The sequence below is a fragment of the Nilaparvata lugens genome, chromosome 2, assembly GCF_014356525.2.
Source record: "Nilaparvata lugens isolate BPH chromosome 2, ASM1435652v1, whole genome shotgun sequence".
In the NCBI taxonomy this organism is placed as follows: Eukaryota; Metazoa; Arthropoda; class Insecta; order Hemiptera; family Delphacidae; genus Nilaparvata; species Nilaparvata lugens.
In genome coordinates this window covers 83353416-83378342 of record NC_052505.1, presented here as the reverse complement: position 1 = coordinate 83378342, position 24927 = coordinate 83353416, and the positions used below count along the sequence as shown (strand labels likewise).

The 24927-nt window shown below is 35.6% G+C and overlaps 1 protein-coding gene across 1 annotated transcript in view; it reads left to right on the top strand.

The window, feature by feature from the left end:
- LOC111046937 (chondroitin sulfate proteoglycan 4-like) overlaps positions 1–24927 on the top strand; it is a 79438-nt gene that overhangs the window by 927 nt on the left and 53584 nt on the right. Inside the window, exons 2-8 of the mRNA XM_039421939.1 lie at positions 114–277; positions 8493–8635; positions 11907–12212; positions 13282–13582; positions 15359–15655; positions 19404–19652; positions 22153–22350. Of these exons, the coding sequence (XP_039277873.1) occupies positions 114–277; positions 8493–8635; positions 11907–12212; positions 13282–13582; positions 15359–15655; positions 19404–19652; positions 22153–22350 (1658 nt within the window). The remainder of the gene's footprint in view (positions 1–113; positions 278–8492; positions 8636–11906; positions 12213–13281; positions 13583–15358; positions 15656–19403; positions 19653–22152; positions 22351–24927) is intronic.

The window sequence follows — 24927 nt, the reverse complement described above, 5'->3', positions numbered from 1 at the left end:
TCGCTGCCATACTTCAATTAACTTACTGGTACTAATCAATACGGTTGCTTATATAAATTATTCTGCTTATTCACAGCGTTTCCTCTAAGTATTTCTTTCCTTTTATATTTCAGCATCTTTCTATGGCTCAAGCTACATCTCAGTTCCTCTACAAGATGCAAAGAGTGCTACTGATTTACAACTCAAATTTCGCACAAAACGGGCCGATGCTCTCCTGTTTTTGGCCGCTGGGCGCAAGGACTACTGCTTCATTCGATTGGAATCTGGAAGGTTGAAGGTAGCGTCATACTTATTCATTTCTTCTACCGTATTAGTTTGTCATTATTGCTTACTTTCCTATGTGTCCATTAACACAAATAATAGGCATCAATAGATTAGGCTACTAGTTTCTGGTAATGTAGTAAGTAAACTTCAAGCAATCCCACCACCTCGGAACCGATTCCTTGACCGGATTAAGCTGAATTCCTTTACAAGAGTGAAAATATAATTCCTATCAGTTCTAATGGGATTATTCATACTCGCTCGGTCGGGCTGAGTGAGAATAGTCCAATGAGGATTCCTGAGAATTATATTTTCACTGTTCTCAGTTACTGTTATGTGGGATTCCAAATTTTCATGGTGAAATTCTTTGATTGAAAAAGACTAAGAAATTGTCAAAAAAACACAGATTTATATTGTGATATTAAATCTGTGGTTTTTTGACAATTTATATTAGCATATGTACTTGATCAAAGTTGAGGTTGGATAGTCGTTTTTTTTCTACAAATTCAGTTGGAAGTACAATTTCGTTTTCCCAAAATATATTTGGTTTGTAGTAACCAATCAGTGTTTCTGAGCTATTAATTTTCAACAATTGCGTTTTCTTATTAAGAAAAAGAGTAATATTCTTGTTCACATCAGTATTCAGAACCATACATGTACTAAAATTAAATAATATAAAACTATCAACTATTTCTACATATTTTATGAAAGAATCTCCGTCTTTCAAAACTACCTTACTACATCCGTCTAGATTCCTATCATTTAATAATTGCTCAATACATTATCATTAAGTTCGCTTACTTCACTACAATAATAATCATCATAAATGAGTTCACAATTTCCAGAAAATAATTTGTCATTTCGAAGAACAAAAGAAGGATGTGCAATAGTTGTTAAAATTTCGTTACCGACAATGACAGGATAAGACAATAGAAAAAACGTTTCATAAACAGTTGACAATAGCGGTACGTCCACAAAATATGAAATATGGTCTTTAAATATTCCACAATGTACTTTGCTTAGTTTCCATAACACACTAATTTTATTTGAAATAAAGCTGACATTTGAGTTTTTTTGTAGGAGAAAAAGATCATCATGAGAAATAATAGAAGAATGCAGTATTTTCAATTTACAAAATTCGAGACTAGTTACAATGTCAGATATTTTATTATTCAGAAGCAGGAGCGAGTCGAATAACAAAGAGGATTGCTGATTCATTTCCATTCGGTTGGATTCATTGAACAAAGAATTAAAGTAATTGCTGATTTTTAGATTATTCGCTCTGATTACTTTCATCTCATTATTGAATTCGTTAATTAATTTCTGATTTACAGCAAATTGCTTGTCTACATTGTTACTAAGATGATATTCATTAGATTGGACTGTCTGCAAAATTTTGTCATATCTTTCCTTATCATCAGCATCCATGTTCCCAGTGATCCACGAAATCGCGGATCCTAAACCATTAAAAAGACCTCTTTTCTGCCTATAATTAACTGATTGAATCTCATTCAATTTATTCTTAGTGTATTTCAAATTCAATTTCATCATACTTAAGCGACTCTTATCAATATTATTCCTTTTAGCGAGAAAATCAACAAATGTTTCAATATTACTTAATTCTAAACGTAAATAACTAGTATTAATATTATGAACATAGGTAAAAGTTTCATTAATTATATGAGAATTCTGTATCTTGATTGGAGCAATACCAGATGTTCTGCTCAAATCTACCATCTTATAAGACGTTGCTGGGGCCAGCAACAGGAGAATTAGGGGCAGTACCATCACGTCCTGTAACAAATAAATCCTTTTTCTTACCCTTCACCGGTTTTTTAGGCCGTTTCATTCTGTTAGGGTGCAATTTAAAAGGGCGTTTTTGGATAGCTTTAGGATTCCTAGCTAATTGCTGTGTTGTATCGTAATTTACTTTGATGAATTTCGGTTTTGTTTTCTTATTAAATGTCGATTTTATGTGTGGCTCGTTTTCAATTTCAACATTCTTCTCACGATTAACATTCAATTTCTCAGTACGTTTTTGTTTTTCTTCTTCAATTTATTCTTAATCATTTTATGCACTAGGTTGACTCGTTCAAGATACTGTTGGGACAGTTGTTCAGTTACTAATCTCTCTGTTATTCCGTTTACAAAAGGGTTATTCGATATTCCATATGTTATTTCCATAGGAGACATTTTCAAGGTAGAGTTTAGAGTATTATTGAAGGCAATTACCGCTAATTTCATATTAGTTTCAGTAGTGTTGGTTTTATTTTCAAGTTGAATGGCATTCAGAATTTCAATAAGTGTAGAATGAGTCCTTTCTACCAAACCTTGCGAGTCTGGGTGTCCGGGAGTAACGTAATATGGTTCAATGCCATAAAGTCTCAGGAAATCACGTAGGCCTGCATTGTCAAATTCACGTCCGTTGTCCATTTGTACAATTTTGGGTATGGGGAAAGCAGAGAAATAGTCGTTTAAGCATTCTTGGATATCGACTTGGTTCAAACTTTTTATTGGATGGACCGTTAGCCGTTTGGAAAAACAGTCAGTCATCGTTAAAAACTTTATTTTGTCATATTGGAAGCAATCAATCTGTATTTTTTCGAACGGTGTTTCAGGAGTGGGTGTGATTTTATAGTCAACTCGAACGGGTCTCCTGTCATATTTAACCTTTAAGCAAACAGCACATTTATTAATGTAACCAGTCACATCCTGTAGCATTGATGGCCAGTAATATTTACGTCGTATTTGATTATAAGATTCATTGATACCACGGTGGAATGTTTTACCCTCATGATAATTAGAGATTACCTGTTTTTGTTCATCATTTTGTGTCACATCTAAGTTCATTCTTTTATACCGTTTAAGTTTGATCGAATCAAAAGTCTCTAGCAGTACGTTCTTGAAATTGTTAAAAATCCGTTCATACTCATCGTATAGGGCTCCGGCACGCGAGCAGAAAACTCCATACTTTGTATTCGGTTTCAAATACTCTATACATTTGTCCTTCATGTCATCGTAATCATTAGCATTCCTAAAATAAATAATCAATCTATTTTTATCAAAAATCTTAATCAAGCGAGGGGGTTGGTCACCTCGTTCAAGTACTAATTGGTTATGTTCTACATTCAGAATCTTATCGTCATCAGCAATAGTTACTTGCTCGTTTGAACTCTCTTGAGAGTGTATTGTGGCTAAACTGTTATTATCATCTTCACGTTCATTACCATTTTCATTATTATTTACAACATTTTCATAATCAATATCACGCACAATGTTTTCATTAGCATCATTGCCGTCATTTCTATTATCAATACGTATAATATCATCATTATCAGTTCCTACGGCCGGGTTATCTATTTGTTGGAGAATTTCATCAAGGGAACTAACGTCTATGGAGGGAGCTTCAGTACGAGTATTGAATCGCAGCAATTCGTCCACGTTAATATCATCGAATTCATGATCAGGGTCGTGAGCACTATTATCAAAACCGTGAAAGCCATCTTCTAGACCAGTTTCGTGGGGGTCAGTAGCAATATTCGCAAACCCGCGAAAGCCATCTTCAAAACCTAAAAAATCATCTTCCTCATTTTCCATCATGTTAACATTATTAGGACGAGACAGAGCGTCCGCTACGTAATTGGTCTTCCCATTTATGTAAATAATATCAAAATCAAATTCCTCTAATAATAGTTTCCATCTAATGAGTTTCGAGTTCGGTTCTTTGATGCTATGAAGCCACTGGAGAGGCTTGTGATCAGTTTGAATGAGAAACTTCCGTCCGTATAAATAAGGTCTGAAATATTTACAGCACCAGACAATAGCCAATAACTCTTTTTCTATGGTGGAGAGATTGATCTCATGTTTATTCAAAGTTCGCGAAGCATACGCTACTGGTAGATCTTTTCCTTCAAAAACTTGGGATAATACCCCTCCTATAGCATAATTGCTCGCGTCAGTCGTGACAATGAACTGTTTAGAGAAATCAGGGAGTTGTAATATTGGACTGTTCTGTAACATTGTTTTCAATTTCTCAAATGCATTTACATATTCTGTATTATTAATATCGATCTTTACATCCTTTTTCAATGCCTGAGTCAGAGGTTTTGCGATTTTTGCATAGTTCTGTATCATTTTCCTATAGTAGCCTGTTAACCCTAAGAATTGTTTGATTTGTTTTTCGGTTTTAGGTATTTTAAAATCCTTTATGGCCTGCAATTTGGCTGGGTTGGGTTGAATACCGCGTTCTGAAACAATGTGGCCAAGGTATAACAATTCTCTTTTGAAAAATTCGGTTTTGTCAAGCTGTATTTTGAGATTGTGATTTTGTAGTTTCTTGAAAACAGATTTTAAATGTTTCAAATGTTCTTCCAAATTGTCAGAGAATACTATTATATCATCCATATATACTAATACATTCGGCATTTTAGCAAACAATATATTCATATTTCTTTGAAAGAATGGGGGTGCATTTTTCAGCCCGAAAGGGAGCCTAAGAAACTCGTAGTGACCATCTTCCGTTGAAAAAGCAGTTTTAGGAACAGATTCTGGGTCCATTTCGATTTGATGGAAACCTGAGTACAAATCTATTGTGGAGAAATAAGTGGCTCTCCCAATTTTACCGAAAAGATCTTCAATGTTTGGTAAAGGATATTTATCAGCTATCGTCTTGTCATTAAGTTTCCTGTAGTCTATCACCATTCTTATTTTCTTTTTTCCTGAAGCATCTAGTTTTTTTGGAACAACCCATATTGGGGAATTGTATGGAGAGTTGGAGGGTTGAATGATTTTATTTTGCAGCAGTTTATCAATTTCGATTTGTACGTCTTTCTTGAATATTTGGGGTACCTATAGTTTCGTGTGTACACAGGATTGTCATCTACAGTATTGATCTTATGTTTTAATAAGTTTGTTGAACCAAGAGGAATATTATCAAGCTTTATTATCGCAGGGAATTTGATAATTAAATCGTATATCTCTCTTTTTTCTTCGTCATTCATGTGGTCAGTTCGTAAAGTTTCATGGATCAATTTCTTTATCAATGCAAAATTTTCAGGACGTGTGGTCATTGAGTCATTATGCGAGTCAAGAATCGTTTCTACTTCCTCAATTTCCATGGGTTCAGGACTGATGGTCATGAGTTCATGAGAGAAAGCTATACAAGTACATTCACCATTAACAATATCAACTATACCTTCTTCAATACAATAGTTAGAATTATTTATAGGTTTAAGTAATCCCTGTCCTACAGTGGGAATAGACCTAACTGGGATAGTTATTACATTAAATCCAGGTTTCAATTCAATTTGTTTTCTACTAGAATTAATTACAGATAATAACGGTTTTGATACGTTGCCATAATCTAACGTATTAGTCTCATAATTTACATGGGCCTTGAGTTGTTGCATAGTTTCATTACCTAAAAGAATATCGTACCTGTCGGAAAAATCATATATATACATCTTAATTCTAGAAAGATTCGGAAATAATGTGGATGGACCAAAAAATATATACTCATGTCCACCACTTGTACCAGCCGGGGTTTTTACAACAAATTTTTCCTTATATCTAGTTACAGTTGGCGGTACAATTGCAGGATGTACATAATTCATCATCGATCCAGTGTCAACAAGCCATTTTCTGTTTACATCATCGACAAAATAGGGTAGCGATTTATCAATAATATTCAATTCAAGCTGTTTGGGGGGGTTTCCGCCGGATTGGGGCCACACCCTAAAAAATGATCTGCCATTTCATTCACAGCTGATGTTAGATTGTTGAGTTGCGATTGCAACAATTGAATACGAGTCGATGCATTTACTTGATTGATATCATCATTTGATTCATCGAGATAGTGAAGATCCTGGAAAGGATTGTTTCTTGCCGAATTGTTAGCATTTCTATTAGTAGAAGCAGTACGCATGGAGACAGTATTCTGCGAGTCCCAGTTGTGAGACTGTTGAATGTTTCGTGCTCCGTTTGAAAAGTTACGAGAATTGTTATTGAAAGATTTCGGTTGGAAATTTTGAAATTGCGACTGCTGAAAAGTAGAGGTAGAGGGAACTACACTTTGTTGGAAATTAGAATGTTGAGGCTGTTGAAAATGGATTTGATGAGGTTGTTGGAACCGATTCTGAGTAGTGAAGGGTTGCTGGAACCGATTCTGATTGAAGTGTTGCTGGCGGAAATTCCGAGGAGAGAATTGTCGGAATTGATTGAACACTGGTTGCGGTTGAAAGAAATTCCGCGGTTGGAACTGAGAATTGATTTGCTTTTCACTCACTGCACTTTTGTCACTTACGGGCTCTGCACATTTTAATTGTTTCAAAACAATGCTACAATCACTGCGCAGGGTATCGCGGGCGTCGTCCAAGTTCTTGAGTTTGTATACCTGAAGATGAGCTCCGAGTGTTGGATGAACACCGTGAATGAGCGTGCGGACAAGAGTTGTATCGAGTTGTTCGAGAAGATTTTTCAGGAGATCCCCGGTTACACCATCAAGCTTATAGCGGGTCACCACTCTGGTGCGTTTTTCACTGAGTCTTTGTAGGAAGTCGAGGGGGTGTTCGTATTGGAATGATTTCATTACAGCAATTTCGGCTATTAGGTCAGGGACCGTGCGTTTATCAGAGAAGCTTTTCGTTAAAAGTTCAATAAGTTCAGCTAAGTTGGAACACTCGCAATTTTGTACAACATCATCTGCAGCACCTTCCAAACTGTGGAGGGCGGCAGTAAATAACAGCCAATGATTTTCTTCGCGTTGTGATTGTTCAATTTTATCGTTACAATACAGATTGAAAATGTCTTGGAGAGATTTGATAAATTTTGGAATTTTATTGGAAGTTCCATCGAATTTTGGAATATAGTCCAGCAAATATTTCGGGATAGATTTGGTTGACATGATCACAGGGTCTAATTTTGACGGTCGAATGAGTGTAGAAGATGAAGTGAAGAAAATGTTCGCATCTGTACTTACAGTTGATGGTAGTTTTACTTCCGTCTCAAATTTGTGGAAGGAGTCTTCGTTGTCTGCCAGGTTGAACTTCGAAGGTCGCAGGTGTGGTACGCAGAGAACTTGTCTTGAAGGGTTCACCTCACTCACTGGTTTTCCGGATTTTTCACGAAGTCGAAATTAAAGATCGCGAATCGAAAAAAACTTGTTGTTAAATGAACAACCTCGAAAAAACGTAAGGAAGGTAGTTCGGGCGCCAGTTATAGTTCTGGGGTAACCAAACACCTTTTTAAAAAGAAAACTTTATTTTCAAACACATAATTATAAAATATACATCGAAAAAGAGAGAAGTGCTCTCGGTGAAGTTTGGCAGTAGACTGACTAAAAGTACTATGATCGAGCATTACAATGGAATACAGCGTCAGCAATAATATTAGGTGTTACCAGATGTAACTTATGATTATCAACTATTAAGAATGTATCTGAGTTCTGAAATCAACCTCAAACTAAGTATAATTTGAGGAAAAGTTCAAAATGTGAGTTCAAAGTGAAATCGAATTGAACATAGATTCAATGAAATTAGATCCCAAGAAATAGGTGCATGTATAATTTAGTGTTGAATAAAAATATTGATTTCTAGCCTTTTTTTAATTGGGTATTTATTTTGGAATTCATTTTTCAGTTGAAATATTGCTATAGTGAGGTCCACGTTATAATGGCAGTGAAGAAAGATAGCAGAACAACGTTGCCGATCCTCTGTCTTGACAATGCCTTCTATAAACGGTAGTTGATACAGGTTTATTGATGTAATATTAACTGTTCATTCTCGTTTAAAATAATCAAATACATTTTATTAAGCAAGAAAAAATATTTCACAATAATTTCATAATTGAAATGAAATATTTTGTTAATTAATTATTAATTTTGCATTGTTAAAAGACCATCTGGCAACAGAGCTAAGCGAGAAAGAGATAGCGTTATCCGCTTTTTTGAATGACAGACAAGGATACTAATACCATTGCTAAACAAACACTGCCATTATAACGTGGACCTCACTATAGGCCTATTATAATGTACGGTAATTGACTATTTGACTATTTTATCCTTATTTTCCATTTCTCTTGGACCTAAAATTAATATTCCACACTCTTCAAAGTCTTTATCACAATTATATCATACTTTGAAACAGGTTATTTTCTGAACTAAAATTATACTTTTTTATGTAAATTCAATAATATTTACAATTTACAATGTTTAAAAGTTACAACTGTTGTTTCAGATGCATATTAATCTGGGAGCAGGCGAAGAAGAAATAAGCTCACCGAAAGGCTTGAAGCTCAATGACTTGGCTTGGCATCATGTTATCATAACAAGGAAGGAGGCTGATGTAGTACTTCAAGTCGATCAAATTCATGTTACAAGGTAAAATATTGTTCATTCCATAAAATTCTTGAAGTAAAATATCCTATCCAATATTAGTTCAGCAATCTTAAAATCAAATCAATATTTATTCCAGATTTCCACCATCATCATTACAATTTACACTGTGGAAAGTACAATGTATGGAAATGTGGGTTAAAGTACTCTCAATAATAAATTCATCATTTCTTTAACGAATTTGACTTATGATACATGTATGCGTATTTGAACCGCTTTGACGAGCTGAAGAGAATGAAATGTAGTAAGTCATTTTGCCAAAAGATATGACTGTTTGATTGTGTTCCTTGAGGTGTCCTTATGCGCGCCTTTCTACTAAATTAAGTGCATCTAACGGGTGATTTTGATAGAACATGATTTTATGAACATTATGACATTGTGCGAGATCTCAATGTGAGGACAATGGAGGTATAATGAGGTCCACGTTATAATGGCAGTAAAGAAAGATAGGAGAAAAACGTTGCCAAGTCTCTCCATTTTGCCACTGAGTGTACACAGCTATTACTCAATTCATCCAATTAAATTTGATCTAATAATTATTATCATTTCCTTGATAAAATAAACAATTTAATGTCAAATTAATCAAGAAAATATATTTTTTCATAACTTGATTCAAAAATTTGCTTTCATAACTGAGATCAGATTTATATACAAATCTGAAATGGCGGCTAATTTAAAAAGCTGTGATACAACAATCTGAATTTCAAAACAACAGAAATTAAGTGATTTGGTAGGTATTCTACTCCAATTTCTTTCAAAGATAATAGAAAAATAGAAATCCTATCCAAAAAAAGTAATTTCAATGTAAATAATTCTGAAATAACCTTTCAATATTATTTATACCAGAACGAGTAGGTCCAACCTATACGTGTAGCCCAACTGAAGCTTGGATGGAGTATAGGATGGTTAGTTATCAACTTTTAAAATGTTATTTCAGGTATTTTAATTTGTGTTTCTCATACGGTAATGTCTAAAAATTATTTTATTGTTTCAAAATTACATTTTAAATCAATTATACGACTTGTGTACTCAAGTATTTTGATAGAATGAAGAAAAAAATTGCGGCTGTGAATTGTTTGTCTACTTTTCTACAGCCTCTGTCAAAAGTAAAAATAAAATATTCTGGCAAACTGACAACATTGCAAAGCGAGAGAGAGATAGCGCTATCTGTTTTGTGGTATGATAGAAAAGGACAGCAACAGTATTGTCAATCGTATACTGCCATTATAACGTAGACCTCTTTATAGTGATGATGGTTGAAGCTAATAATCAGGTGTTTTCCGAAATACAAGGAGCATTGTTATAAGATTTACCTGTCTATATGAGATAGAGCTCTCTACCTAGTCTCAGGTTGTAGAGCGCACAATTACGCCCAGATCGATTTTGAATTATACTTTTCAATGGTGAAAATCGGAAGATATTGTTGATTAAAAACTAAAATTCATCAAAATTTATTCTAAACTCAAAACTTTACTCATTTTTTTGAAAAATTTTAAATCGGTCCTCATTAAAGGTCTAGAAGATTCTATTTCATTCGAATTTTCATAATCTAAATAGAAGGCGAGAGTGAAATATTCTATCCGATGACTGGATTTGGCGGAAATAGTTGAGAACTGGAGAATGAACCGAAAATACAGGTTTTTAGGGTACTCTGTGTTTAGCACATGAACATTTTTAATGCTAAAATTGGTTCTGGACTTCTCTTATCTAAACAATATATTTAAAAATCAGTACTACAATATAAATTGCAAACACACCCCTTTTTCATGTCTATAATGACTTGACTGCAAGGATTGATACATCTGAATTAATGAACCAATATCAAAGCATATTCGCAAAACATAACCTCAAATTACGCCAACCACGGAGCAAGTCCTTTGGATGACTCACACAAACGTTCAGGTTCTCATTGTCGCAGTTTCAAAGAATTTATTTATAATTGTTCTTCTCCGAGCTCTTTGTGTCTACACACCTTTATCAAAAGCGACAGGAATAAGCGTCTAGTCTGAAATGTATAATAATAATATTTGAAAGGCTTTTATTGTTTAGCAGTCCCTGATCGAAATCCAACCTCGCCTGAGTACAGTGGAACCTGTACCTTCAACATAAGCGACAGGCATAGACAGTCTAATCTAAAATGTATAATAATAATATTCGAAAGGCTTTTATTGGTTATCAGTCCCTAATGGAAATCTGGAGATTTCAAACCTCGCCTGAGTACAGTGAAACCTCGATATTTATTTGATTTATTTATTTAATCATTTATTGTATAAAACAGTATTATCATAATGTAATTATTACCATGGAGGAAAACTACTGGCCTGTACCATTTTTCTCCTAAATTTTGATAAAGATTTCATGTTTTCCAAAGTATTATTAGCTTATGAAATCACAAATCACTGCTTCGCCACTTAATTTTCGAAAAATAATTTTCCTCAAAAATTAAGGCACATCTCAAGGGACCGCTCAAAAAATGTACTATTCAAGGGTAAATTACTATATCGAGGTTCCACTCAAGTTCACGTTATAATTTGAGCCGTCAGTGGGCCTCACGACTGTTATATCTCATCTTGGAGGCCCTTGGAGCGACAGTTCAACGTGCCCATACGATAAAATGTATGTTGAAACGTTACGTTAAAAGCTAGCCTAGTAACTTACTAACAATGGGAGTGCCTCAGATCTGCGAGATTTCAAACTGTCTAGTGTATTAACATAATCTAGAAGGTTCTAACTAACTACCATTGGGAGTGCCTCAGAGATGCGAGATTTCAAATTGTCTAGTGTATTAACATAACCTAAAATGTTCTATTCAATTAGGTTTTAAAGGTAAAAAGGAAAGGTTAGGGTTATTTTTTAGCTTTTAAATGGCAATATGTTTATATTATTTGAAATGTTTTAATCATTTTTTATAATGATCATGATCAACGAAAAGTTGATATATTCGCACTTTTGAGATATCGCAAGTATCCACGTATGAATGACATCAAGTTTTGTGTTCACTTAATAAATAGAACATCAGTGTAATAATGATATTTTTACCATTTTAAAAAATTATTTAGTCTAACTTTGTATATGAATGTTAAAATGTTAATGTACATGACTATTGTCAATGCTTACTATTGTTTAGCCTGTGACAAATGATAAAATTAATTGAATTGATTAAATTGAATTGAATTGAGTTTTATTAATAACATTGAAGTTCAATAGATAGTAAGTGTTTTCTAGACTTCACTAATCTTTTGAGACTTTTTTCTAGACAAAAGCTGCCAGACAAATTCTTCGAGCTGAACATCCACTACGGCCTGTTCCTGGGCGGGCAAGGCGAGTTCTCGGAGCTGTTTCTGGGGCACACGGACTGGCTGCGCGGCTGCCTGGCCGATGTGGTGTACAATGGCGTCGATGCGCTGAACAGGGCGCGACACCGTGTGGCTCAGGCCGACGCCCAGGGCGTCACCTGGAACTGTGCGCCCGAGTTCGACGCCGACGAGCAACGGGAGATCAGCTTTGTCGAGGACGGCGCCTACATGGCGCTGCCTAACATCATTTCTCGATCTGGGTCCAAGTGAGTAGACTTTTCCAATAATTTATTCATATAATTTTTAATCATTTGTCGTTTTATCAATGGAGATGAAAATTAAAAACATCTTTTTTGGTGGAGTTGAGACTTTCAAGTCCACTTTACCATTCAACCTTCATATTGTTATGGATGAGGCCTTTAGAGGGGCGGCAGAGGCGTGGGGTTTCTGTAATCTTCCAGTGTGTTCTGGTCGACAGAGCTGTCGACCAGTGGCAAACGCCTAGAATCTTCTGGTAATAATAATAGCATCGAGTGACCTGGCTGGCTCAGGTCTGGTGTCAGAGTTTTCAGGTCGCAACTGATCAATTTCAGAGCCTCTGACATGACTAACGACTGCTTTTTAGGCAGCCGGGACCGACGGTTCAACATGTCCATCTGAAACACTGGTAATCAACATGGTGTTGGCAGGGGGGGGGGCTTCTAGATCATTCCCGTGAGTTCAAGTCTTGGTGCAGGGAGCCGTCGACCAATGACAAGCGCGTTCCGGAACCTTCTGGTAATCAACAAACACTGATTGGCTGGGCGTGTTCGACACCTCCAGATGCTTCTCGAGAGTTCTGCTGGCCTTCTATTAATGGCGCGTTTCTTGTCTCTCCTTTTGATGAACATAATGTATAAAGTTGGCTGCCTAAGGTCTTGGTAGTGTAGTAAAAGTCTTGTGCATTTGTCATGGAGTTTTCAACAATGAGTGTAAAACATCATGAGCGTATAGTATACACAATTTTATTTTTAGTGCTACTGAGATTATTGAAACACAATATAAGATATCACGTTTTATTTTATCGCAACACAACTAATTTCAACTCTTCAAGAGCCATCTTGTGAATATGTCTCTTGAAGAGTGAAACTAATTGTATTGTGATAAAATGAAAGGGTACTTGACAATGTATATTGTATTCCAAGTTTAAAGTACAGTATTTTGTTTTATAGAAATCTACGTTTCCGTTCTTGTAAACTTGATTTCAAGTTTGTAAAATACATTCATTTTATACAATACTTAACTAATCTAGACGCCCCTTTATAGCAATTAATTATTCAACTCCATAATTTTCAGATGGCAACTGGAGCTGAAGACGACCTCGGAGCAGGGCATGGTGATGTACTCGTCAGGCACGTCGGCGGGCGGCAAGGCGGACTTTGTGGGCCTGGAGCTGGTGGCGGGGCGGCCACGTGTCGTGCTGGACAAGGGCAACGGCGCCGTCGAGCAGACGGGTGACGTACGCGTGGCAGACGGCGAGTGGCACTCGGTCGCCGTCCACTTCACGCCCGCCCTGGTTGAGGTGACGGTCGACGGAAAAGTCGTCTCCACCAAGCTCGCGCAAGGCGGCAGCAAGCATTACGATCTCGGCGATACTGTAAGCGAGTTTCACTCTCCATTTCTAATATACAGGATTTGAAATCGAATTTCACGACACATGTTTGGTACCACGCTATTTTTATCGGGGCACCGAGCTTCGCTCGTTATTCATTTATTGATAAACAGAACATAATTATTTAAAATGATTGGGGAAGGACTAGCAGGCACAGCCCAAAACTGTTTCTTCCCCGAATTTTGATTCATACACTATAAATATTCCAAAAAGTGGGTTATGATACATACACTTGAATTCAGGTCAAATTTTCAGTCCAAACATTTGAAAACAGAAAAATTCTAATTTAGATTGTTTACAAACCAAATTGAATAACAAAATAACACTCACTAAACGCTTAATACTGTAAAATAATGATTAGGCTAACTTTGAAAATAATTATGATATCCTCTAATTTAAAATGATATACCTTGTCATGTCAACAAATCAGATTATTTTGATCAAGTCGATTAAAATTTATAGATCATATTTCTCGTGAGATACGGTAAGCTGATTGATTATACGATTATACAGTTGATCTCCCACACAGGCACACGCATCTTCTGTTATCGTCAGACGACGAAATTATCTTTTTTTTTTTCCAAGGATGAATAATTATTATCCTTTTCATGTCCTTCAGCGAGTTTTCCCAGGGTGAGACATAGTGCAATCGAATTTTTATATCATAAACCTACTATTTTCCAAATTTCGTGAAAGTCGTTAGAGCCGATTTCGAGATCCGTTGAACATAAATAACCATATATAAAAATACAGAAATTGCTCGCTTAATATAATAGGATTGTATCGCTTTGTAATAGCGATATGCTATCCCAATTCCAGCAATGCATATAGCTATTTTATTATCCTATAATCTTCTACTAGACTGTAGTAAACTATCACTAAAATACGCTGTCTCTGCGTTGTAGTGGAGGGGGAGTAGAGGCTTCGACATACTGTGATGCTACTTCCAGAGACGGAGGCGTTACCGATGATTCCCACAGTCTGGGATATTTCGCATGCCTGCTTTTTCCAGAGACAAGGATACCTTGTTTCTGAATTTTTCTCTTTTTTTCTTTATTTTGACATTTCAATTAGTGGAATATTTTTAGAAAAGTATCTTTTAAATTTTTGTATTCTGTAGCTGTGACAATTATTGTATATTGTGACGAAGGTAATGCTTCTGAAGACCTCAGAAGCGGTTACAATAGAACATATTCTATTCTCATAGTCTGGCCTCCCACTGGAAAACCCTGTAACTCCGCCAGAGTCTTCACTGTGCCCAGCTACTCCCAGAGACGGAGAGTCCATTCTGTAGCCTTTACCTGGCCGTACACTCTTAGTCTCAACTCACACTTACGCGACTCAGGTCGAGAAGAGACTCGACTCTAGTCGATAGCATGTGTTTTCAAATGGTGACACTCAGACCAGTCGATTCTAGTCTCTGCGACTGTCACCATTTGAAAGCACATGCTCTCGACTAGAGTCCAGTCTCTTCTCGACCTGAGTCGCGTAAGTGTGAGTTGAGCCTCAGTTATACACTCTTAGTACACTCGAGTTATCTTAGGGGGTCCATCCTCCTGGTTTTCAGCACTAAAATAGAATTCCATCCATTGTAGTGAACTAACACTAAAATAAAATGCATTGATTGCAACAGGTTCACATAGGTGGAATGGAGCTTAACAAGTGTCTTCATTAAGATATGCTATCTCAGCTATCATAATGATAGGTATTACTGGATTAAAATACCACTAAAATACAATAATTATTGATCTATGTCAACAGGTTCACATAGGCGGAATAGAGCTTAATAAGCGGTCACGCGCTCTGGGGCAAGGCCTGAGAACGGCCGACACTAGCTACAAGGGCTGTCTGCGTAATGTGGAGGTCGACGGTCGTCGGCTGGGCATTCCTCAGGCCAAGGTCACTCAGGGCATTCTGCCCGACTGTGTGTGGGTGTACCCCTGTCGCCAGCAGCCCTGTGTCTCGGAAGCCACCTGCCTGCAGCTTGGCGTCAACTCGTTTCACTGCGAATGTGACAGGCCGCACTGTGTTAAGGAGGACTTTGCTAGCTCCTACAAGGTAACAAACAATCTTTGAGTGACTGACTTTCTGGATAATTCGTTTGATATTCTTGAAAAAGCTCCTTAGAATCCTACATCTATATATGTATATAAAAGCGAAATGGCACTCACTCACTGACTGACTGACTGACTCACTCACTCACTCACTTGCAGAACTAAAAATCTACCAGACCAAAAACGTTAAAATGTGGTAGGTATGTTCAGTTGGCCCTTTAGAGGCACACTAAGAAATCTTTTGGCTATATTTTAACTCTAAGGGATGTTTTTAAGGGTTTTAAGTTCGTCTTTTAGCATGTATATTCTTCTTATTCCAATCTCTTAATTTATTATAAATTGAAAAATGTCCATACCATATGTTAATATAGAACTATAATCTAGAGAGAGTACCTCTTCAAAACAGTTCTTAACTGGTTACTAAATTAATAATTTTGTCAGGTTGGCATTAAGTTGAGTTGACTTTGTTAGGTTGGCACCAAGTTGAAGATTGAAATGCATTTATCGCGGAAAAATTGATTGGGCACTGCTACTTCAATCAGAGCTATTCCTGGGAATATTATATCACTAGCCGTCAGGCTCGCTTCGCTCGCCATATCCGTTTAGTCTGGACCCCCGACTGGATCGTCCTAACATATGATAAAAATGCTCAAATGAAAAATGCAGGCGAGCGAAGCGAGCCTGCTGATCTCATCCTTGGTCGATCCAGTCGGGGGTCCAGGGCCCCTGGCTAGACTGATATGGCGAGCGAAGCGAGTCTGACGGCTAATATTTATATATATTTATGTGTAGCTGTACTATGAGTCAGCTGTAGTGACATTAAATGTGTAATTTTCGGCTCCGAATTTTCAATTTTTTTTTTAATGCGGATGATGCCCACATTAGCTGCTTGCTTGTGCGTGGGTAATAGAAAGTGCGTTGGTGAGTTAATGAGATGATCAAACGTCCATGCCATCGGCGGGATTCGAACCCACGAACCAGGCGGTGCTAGCAGACAAGTTTGTAACGCTCCTTACCACTAGACCTACCCGGCCTGCAATTTCAATATTTTAATGAGTCTTTGAATTGTTTTGTGTTCAATGGCTTTATTATCATCGAAATTCAAAGTTGATCATTGATCTCTTTCGGATTATTCTTGGAGTAGAAAAACCTTTGACATGAACATAAAAATGTTGTGACAGAACCTAAAAATGTCGGCTATATTTTTCAACAATGTATTCTTAGAAATAGTAAAGGCAATGCCTGTTTTTTCTTCCACTACGTATTTTTCTCATTAAATGAAATTAATAACAATTTTTAATGAATAAACTATAGTGATGGCCATGTTATAATGGCAGTGTACGATTGACAATACTGTTGCTGTCCTTTTCTATCATACAACAAAACAGATAGCGCTATCTCTCTCTAGCTTTGCAATGTTATCAGTTTGCCAGAATATTTTATTTATACTTTTGACAGTGACTGTACAAAAGAAAACAATTCATTATCAGTCGCCATTTTTTTCTTCATTCTATCAAAATACTTGAGTACACAAGTCGTATAATTGATTTAAAATGTATTTTTGAAACAATGAAATAACTTTTAGACATTACCATATGAGAAACACAAATTAAAATACCTGAAATGACATTTTAAAAGTTGATAACTAACCATCCTAGACTTAATCCATGCTTCAGTTAGCCTACACGTATAGGTTAGACCTACTCGTACCGGTCTAAATAATATTGAAAAGTTATTTCAAAACTATTTCAATTGAAATACTTATTTTAAATAGGATTTCTATTATTCTTAAATGAAATTGGAATTGAATACCTACTAAATAACTCAATTTCTGTTGTTTTGAAATTCAGATTGTTGTATCACAGCTTTTTAAATTAGCCGCCATTTCAGGTTTGTATGAAAATAAAAATCTAATCTCAGTTATGAAAGCAAATTTTCGAATCAAATTATGGATAAAAATTCTTTCTTGATTAATTTGACATTAAATTGATTATTTAATCAAGGAAATGATAATTATTATTAGATCAAATTTAATGGGATGAATTGAGTAACAGCTGTGTACACTCAGTGGCAAAATGGAGAGACTTGGCAACGTTTTTTTCCTATATTTCTTCACTGCCATTATAACGTGGACCTCACTAACCTGGAACCGACCACTGACGAACGTACCAACAAGCCAACACGTCATCCAGAATGTCCCCCGATTGGCTAACTCTCACCAACAGTCCTGATTCTCAGCCAATCATAGAACATTGTGGGTGGAGTTTTGGCTTGTTGGAAGGATCGCCAGTGGCAAGCTTTAAGCTAGATTCCCACACATCGATCTGGTAACTTTGCGGAACTAGAAAAGGATAGCGCTATCTGCTTTTTCGAACGATAGACAAGGATAGCAACTGGAATGTTGTTGAAATACTGCTATTATAACGTGGACCTCTCTATAATCAAACTTGCTCGACTATATCAGAACTCATGAAAATTATTATATTTTTACTGTGTCGGCCACTTTCACTAATAATGATATGTTGGAATCCAGCTTTAAGGTTTTTTATTTAGATTGATTAAGGGCCGGCTTCCGAGCTCGGGATTCAGCTAAGCTCTAGACTTTAACTGCCTTTAAACTCTGGAGTCAGGAAATTGGCTTTACGAGTCAGAACGTTAACGTAGTCGAGGACTTAAATAGACTCTGGAGTTTAGAGACCCTGGAGTTTATAATTTCGCTTTCTGAGTGAAGGGCTAGAGTCAAGTCCAGGACTTGAATTAGATCCTCGCCTCTTTCCGAGTCAAGGATTTATCAAAAATAGTTAAATCCAGGACTTAAAACAGCGTGATTTTAAGCCCTCGACTGGGGTAGGGTTTAAATTCAAGTTCTAGACTTAACCGAGCAAACACAATTCAGTTATTGTTTTTGAGTAGATGAATAGCCAAATAAATGTCATGGAATACCTAAATTATTCGAATTAGTCCATCTAAATTTATAATTTATAGTTTGCAAGATTATTTTGGAATAAAGTTCTTCATAATATTATGCGTGAAAAACTAACCTCATTTTACGACTGTGACATAACCTAAAAATGTTCAAGAAAAATAATACAAAGATTGCCTTGGAATTGTATCTCCCAATGTGAATATTATTAATCGATGCCATATTCAACATATTATTAATAATAATATAACAATAATAAATTATTGTTACAGTTTTTTTCCAAAACAAATACATTTTCCAACTCAATAGGTAGCATACTAAAATTTTTATTCCAAAATAAATGGCAAGGATCAATGATAAATAATAGCTTAACCTAAAATGAAATGTTTTTATTTATTCATGTTTCAAAAGGTTAGGTTTTGCTTTGAATTTATAGACCTACACCATACAAAGAAATCTTAACGTATTTTCAGTTTTTCACAAAATAATTGTTACAAAATAGCTTGGAGAGCATTTGAATTATCCCGCTGCAATCAGCTGTTTTGCTATAGGCGCCTAATGCCAACAATACAACAGCAAAATATTGTGAATTTCCCTCATGTTTACTACGTTAAAGTCCTGGACTTAAATAAGTCGAGAACCTAATAGACCCCGGAGTTTTGAACATAAACCCGTGACTCAGAAAGTTGATTTAGACCTGAGAGCTTATTTTAGTCCTGGACTCTGTAAGTCCAGAACTTATAGATCCCGAGCTCGGAAACCGGCCCTAAAAGTTTATAAATTTAAACATTTTGAAATTGATCTATTAATATCTGAATTCTATATCCAGGTATTCTCGAAAGCTTCGCTGCTGGAGCTGGTTGAGATAAGTCCGCTGCATGTGTCTGAAGGAGAGAATGCACTGCTGACGCCCTATCACGTGAACGTGATCCTGGACTACGCCAAGTATGGCGTGAGAGACTCGGGAGTTCTCTTCTCCACCATTGGTGCTCCGAAGCACGGTCGGCTGGCTGTCGAAGTGTGGGAGCGCGGAGGCACCCAACAGATGTTCACTCTGCTTGACCTCTCTAAAGATAAGGTATGGTTGGATATCAAAATATCAAGATATCAGATGATATAGTGTGGTTCACAATAGTGTAACATTAGCAGTTCATTCTGCTTTGACCTATCAAAAGATAAGGTATGGTTTACAATAGTGTAAAATTAGCAGCTCAATCTGTTTGTCCTATCAATAGATAAGGTATGGTTCACAAGAGTTGAACATTTGCTGTTCGCAATGCTTGGCCTATCAAAAGATAAGGTATGGTTTACAATAGTGTAAAATTAGCAGTTCACTCTGCTAAAAGATAAGGTATGATTAGATATCAAAATATCAAGTAATCAAATGATAAGGAATTCATGTGACAAAGTACTTCTGTACAAACAGATATTTAAGCCAGTATGGACGGCTATACAGCTGGACGGTATACAACTTTGGGGTGTACCAAAGACAGCAACATCAATGTCACACAACGTTTTCAAAACCAAGTTCTAAGGAACATTGTGGATGCTCCTTGGTATGTCAGGAACAGCAATCTTCATAGAGACCTGCACGTCGACCTGGTGTCCACCGAGATCCAGAGGCATGCGAAGAGGCACGAGGGGCGACTGCACCAACATGACAACGTCGAGGCGATCCAGCTGCTAGACAATGGAGGGTTGATGCGGAGGCTCAAAAGGAGGAAACCGTTTGAACTAGTGTAGTGCTTGTTCAAGTAGTGTCCAGTGAAAGAGCAGAGCAGTGATTGAGTGAATCTAGCTCCTATAGTGCAGTCAATAAGTGTACATATTGATTAAACAATAGCAGTAAGAGTTCCTAATGAGAAATTCACTGTTCAATTTTTAAAGTAGTATTTTAGGATAGAAAAAATTAGTTCATTAGTCTTAAGACTAGATGGCTATAGTATTGACCAAATGAAAAAAATTGATAAGGTATGGTTCACCAGAGTTTAATATTAGCAGCTCACTCTACTTTATTTCTCTAAAGATATGTGTGGTTCAAAACAGTTTAACGGAAGATAAGGCATGTTTAGTTATTAGTTATAAAAATATCAAGATATCAAATGATAAGGTATGGTTAACAAGAGTGTAACATTAGCAGATCACTCTGCTTCACCTTTAATAAGTGAACAGTTCACTCTGATTGACCTATCAAAAGATAATGTATTATGTATGGTTCACTAGAGTTTAACAAAAGATGAGGTATGGTTGGATATAAAAAATCAAGATGACAAAAGATATGGTTCACAGCAGTTTAACATAGCAGTTCACTCTGCTTAACCTAACAAAAGATAAGGTATGATTCACAAGAGTTTAATATTAGCAGTTTAATCTGATTCACCTCTAATGAGTGAGCAATTCACTCTTCTTGACCTCTCAAAAGATAAGGAATGGTTCACAAGAATTCAACAATTCCTTGTTCAACTAGATAATCACAATCATCACGATCATCAAGATCATAATCATTTTCATCAAGATCATAATCATTTTTATCAGGATCATAATGAACATAAAAGCTTGAAAGAATATTCATTCATGCTGAAAATATAATTGAAAGTAGTTTTGGGGAACGTTAATGCTCTTTTATAATGCTTAATTCTCTATGGCTCGGTTGTCCAATAGCCTGTTGAATATGTGATTGCAGTTGAATATAGCCGAGAGCAAATTCCACTTGATCCAATCAGAGAAAACTTATTTAAAAAAAACCTCCGATTAGCTCTTGTAGCTTTCAATCATAATCAAAATTTAACCATAATCAAAAGCCAGCCGGCTTTTGTGCAAGCAGACTGAGTTTTGATTCATTTTATTCTTCATTTATTCATACAATGAGTACATCATGAGTCCTCTTGCTCTTGCTTAGCTATTTCCATAGAGAAACAATAGCATAAGGAGATATCCCATGGTATAGGGCGTTTATGTCGCAACTTTTACTGTTATCTTAAGCCGATAGTTCATGTAATTCTTTTCCGTGAAGCTGTGTGACACTGTTAGTCTCTCATACTGTGCCGTTTATACACTTTCATCACAACAAAACAGTAAAATTCGACAATAATCAACAGTAATTGGCTTGAGATAACAATAAAAGTTGCGACATAAACGCCCTATACCATGGGATATCTACTTACGCTATTGTTTCTCTATGCTATTTCTTTCCATTTGAGTACTTTGTCTTGATTATGCACTCTTCACAAATGGTGACAAAAATAAAAATCATAGGGAGGAAAAGTAAGGTAACATTGGGCTATTCCGCTCACAAATTCAGATAAGGTTACGCTTAGTCCGAAATATATCAAGTCTTATAGTTCTCCACTCCACAAAAGTATAATGAATTAATTTTCTAATATTCATATACTCATATTAATCATATTCATATCCTCATCTTATTTATTCTGTGGTTATTTATTTATTCAATCATTTAACATGACACATCTTCCAGAAAAGTACTACAGGCTTGAGTCCAAAACGGTTTCAATTCTATTTGATACGACAGTCCAAATGTAGCTAGATTTTGTTTATATTGTCATTGAACGTGGTTTCAGGTTCGATACGTGCACGATGGCTCGGAAAGCCGTAGTGATAGCATAGAGATGGAGCTGGAACTGTCGCCCGGCTCTGGGTTCGTTCTGCCCGGCTACCTACAAGGGAGACATCGGTTGGTGCTACATGTCGACATAGAGCCACTCAATGATCCTCCCAGTCTGCTCACACCTCCCAGCAAAGTGCTCAGGCTTGCTCAGGTAACAAGCAAATCGATTCGACTAATTTTATGATGAGAAATTGATGTTCGATTAATCGCTAGAACCTTAACTAGAACCTTCCATTTAGAATTCCAAATAATATTCACTATCCTAGGGCTTTCTCAGGTAACAAGCAAACCAATTCAATTCCTTCATCAATACTTACTTACTTTACTTTCCGAGTCCGGTCAACACTTCCAAAAAATAGCTACCGCCACGGCATTGTCAGATGCTAAAGCTAGGTCTTCATTAGTGCAGGGTTGGTCCATGAGAGGGCAGCAGTATAGATGTTTTTGGTCTTGGATTTCTCCGCATCTGCAGTTTAGGTCCATATTTCCTTCCATGTACCCCCACTTCATCATGTTTTGATTTGCAGTTTGCTACTCCCACCCGCAGTCGGTTTAGTGAAAATACGTTATTGATAACACAGTACTGATATAGTTCGATTAATTGCAATTAATGTTTTCTCTTAGGCTGGGCGTACACCGGTTAGTCAAGACAAGACAAGACATGATAATACACGTTCAGTCACAATACTTCACATAGTTGCTTATGAAGACATGTCTAATTGCAATGACTAATCAGTGTGAGTTGCGTCACAAGCAGCTGTGTGAAGTATTGTGACTAAACGTGTCTATGTCTGATCATGTCTTGTCTTGTCTTGACTAACTGGTGTACGCCTGGCCTTAATGTTTTCTCTTAGAACTGTTGAGAAATATGAACCATTCATATTGAATGAAAAAGACTGAGAAATTGCCAAAAACCACTGATTTATTGATAATTAGAAAGACCGGTTTCGGTTATTACACCATTGTCAATAACTCTAAATTTATCTGAGATTGACAATGGTGTAATAACCGAAACCGGTCTTTCTAATTATCAATAACTCTGAGTTTATCTGAGATTGACAATGGTGTAATAACCGAAACCGGTCTTTCTAATTATCAATAAATCAGTGGTTTTTGACAATTTCTCAGTCTTTTTCATTCAATATGACTAATTATCACAATATCAACTTCTCAACTACACAAAAAATGAACCTTTCACTTTTAATTTCAAATTATATTTATCATCCTCAGGCTTACTTAGGTAACAAGCAAACCAATTCTATCCCCTTATTAATGAAATACAGTATTAATTTTTGATTGATTGCACTTTATTATTCTCTTAGAAAGTTGAAAAAGATGAACCTTTTATTCTTATTCCAAATAATATTCACCATCCTCAGGCTTGTTCAGGTAACAAGCAAAACAATTCGATTACTTTGTTATTGATATACAGTATTGATGTTCCATTAATTATTGCACTTGATGTTTTCTCCTAGAACTGATGAAAAAATTAAACTTTCAATTCAACAACCCAAATAACATTTACCTACTTTGAAAGCTGTGGCCATTAATGAGAAGCCTACTAATTGGTTGCTACAACTATATTTTTTATCAATTATCTATTATGGATTTTTTGTATGCTAGCTTACATGTTGTAAATTTACATTTGAGAAAATAATTAGCATCAAAGCATGTAATTTTGTTGCTGCTAATGCAATATTTTATATTCATGCAAACTTGCTCAAACAAAGCGAGTTACAACTTCATGTAATTGCCAAATTACTTGATTGAATTACAAGGTTGAAACCGATATTATCAGTTCACCTTTAATTCAAAATTATCGATGCAATTTTATTCGTTCTCATAAATGCAGTGAAAGCAGAACATAATTATATAGACTTGATCTACTATTATCAAACAATTAATACACGTTCACAGAAACTCGCATAAATGATTTTGAAATTTCTACTCTTACAAATAGAATGCAGATTTTCCATTTACATCTTTCTAATATTATCTTCTCTCATTTCTGGATGACAAAAAAATATTGTGATGATTTTATATTGTTTTATCTTTGATACTAACTTTTTTATTTGCAAATCATAGACTGCATGTACTGTAACTCGATGTTTTTCAGTTTCAGATGTTTTGCAACTTATTTCATTTAATGCAATGTAATAAATCCAGTAGTTAATTAGTATACCTCAACTGACTTCATTTTTAATATACATCTTGAAGACGTTATATTTATAACCTCTTTCATGAATTAATTCAGTGAATAGTTTTCTTTATTCCTTTATCATTTTGTTTTCTGACATCCATAAAATCCCATTGCAAATCCACAATTAAACAATTAATTCACTGACAATCAGAATTCGATAAGTTGGTATATACAAAATTAATCTTGTATTTATTATAATGAATTATAATTTATATTTATTTTATTTAGAAGAATTTATTATTTTTGTATAAGTAATCATTCTAGTCTTTAAATATTCACAATACCAAAAGTTTATTCTTATTAAAAAAAATCGTGTATGGAAATATTTCAGCACGCATAATTATTATGTTTGAATATATTTTATTAAGTATCATTTCCTATCGAAATTATAGAGAATAGTTCACTAATCTTATCTTATAGTATATTATTTTACTTATTTTTGTAATCTCTTCTATTTTAAGATTGTGTTGTCTATCAATCCTATTTTAATCTGTTACTTTCACTAAAATATGTCATTAATTCTCACTT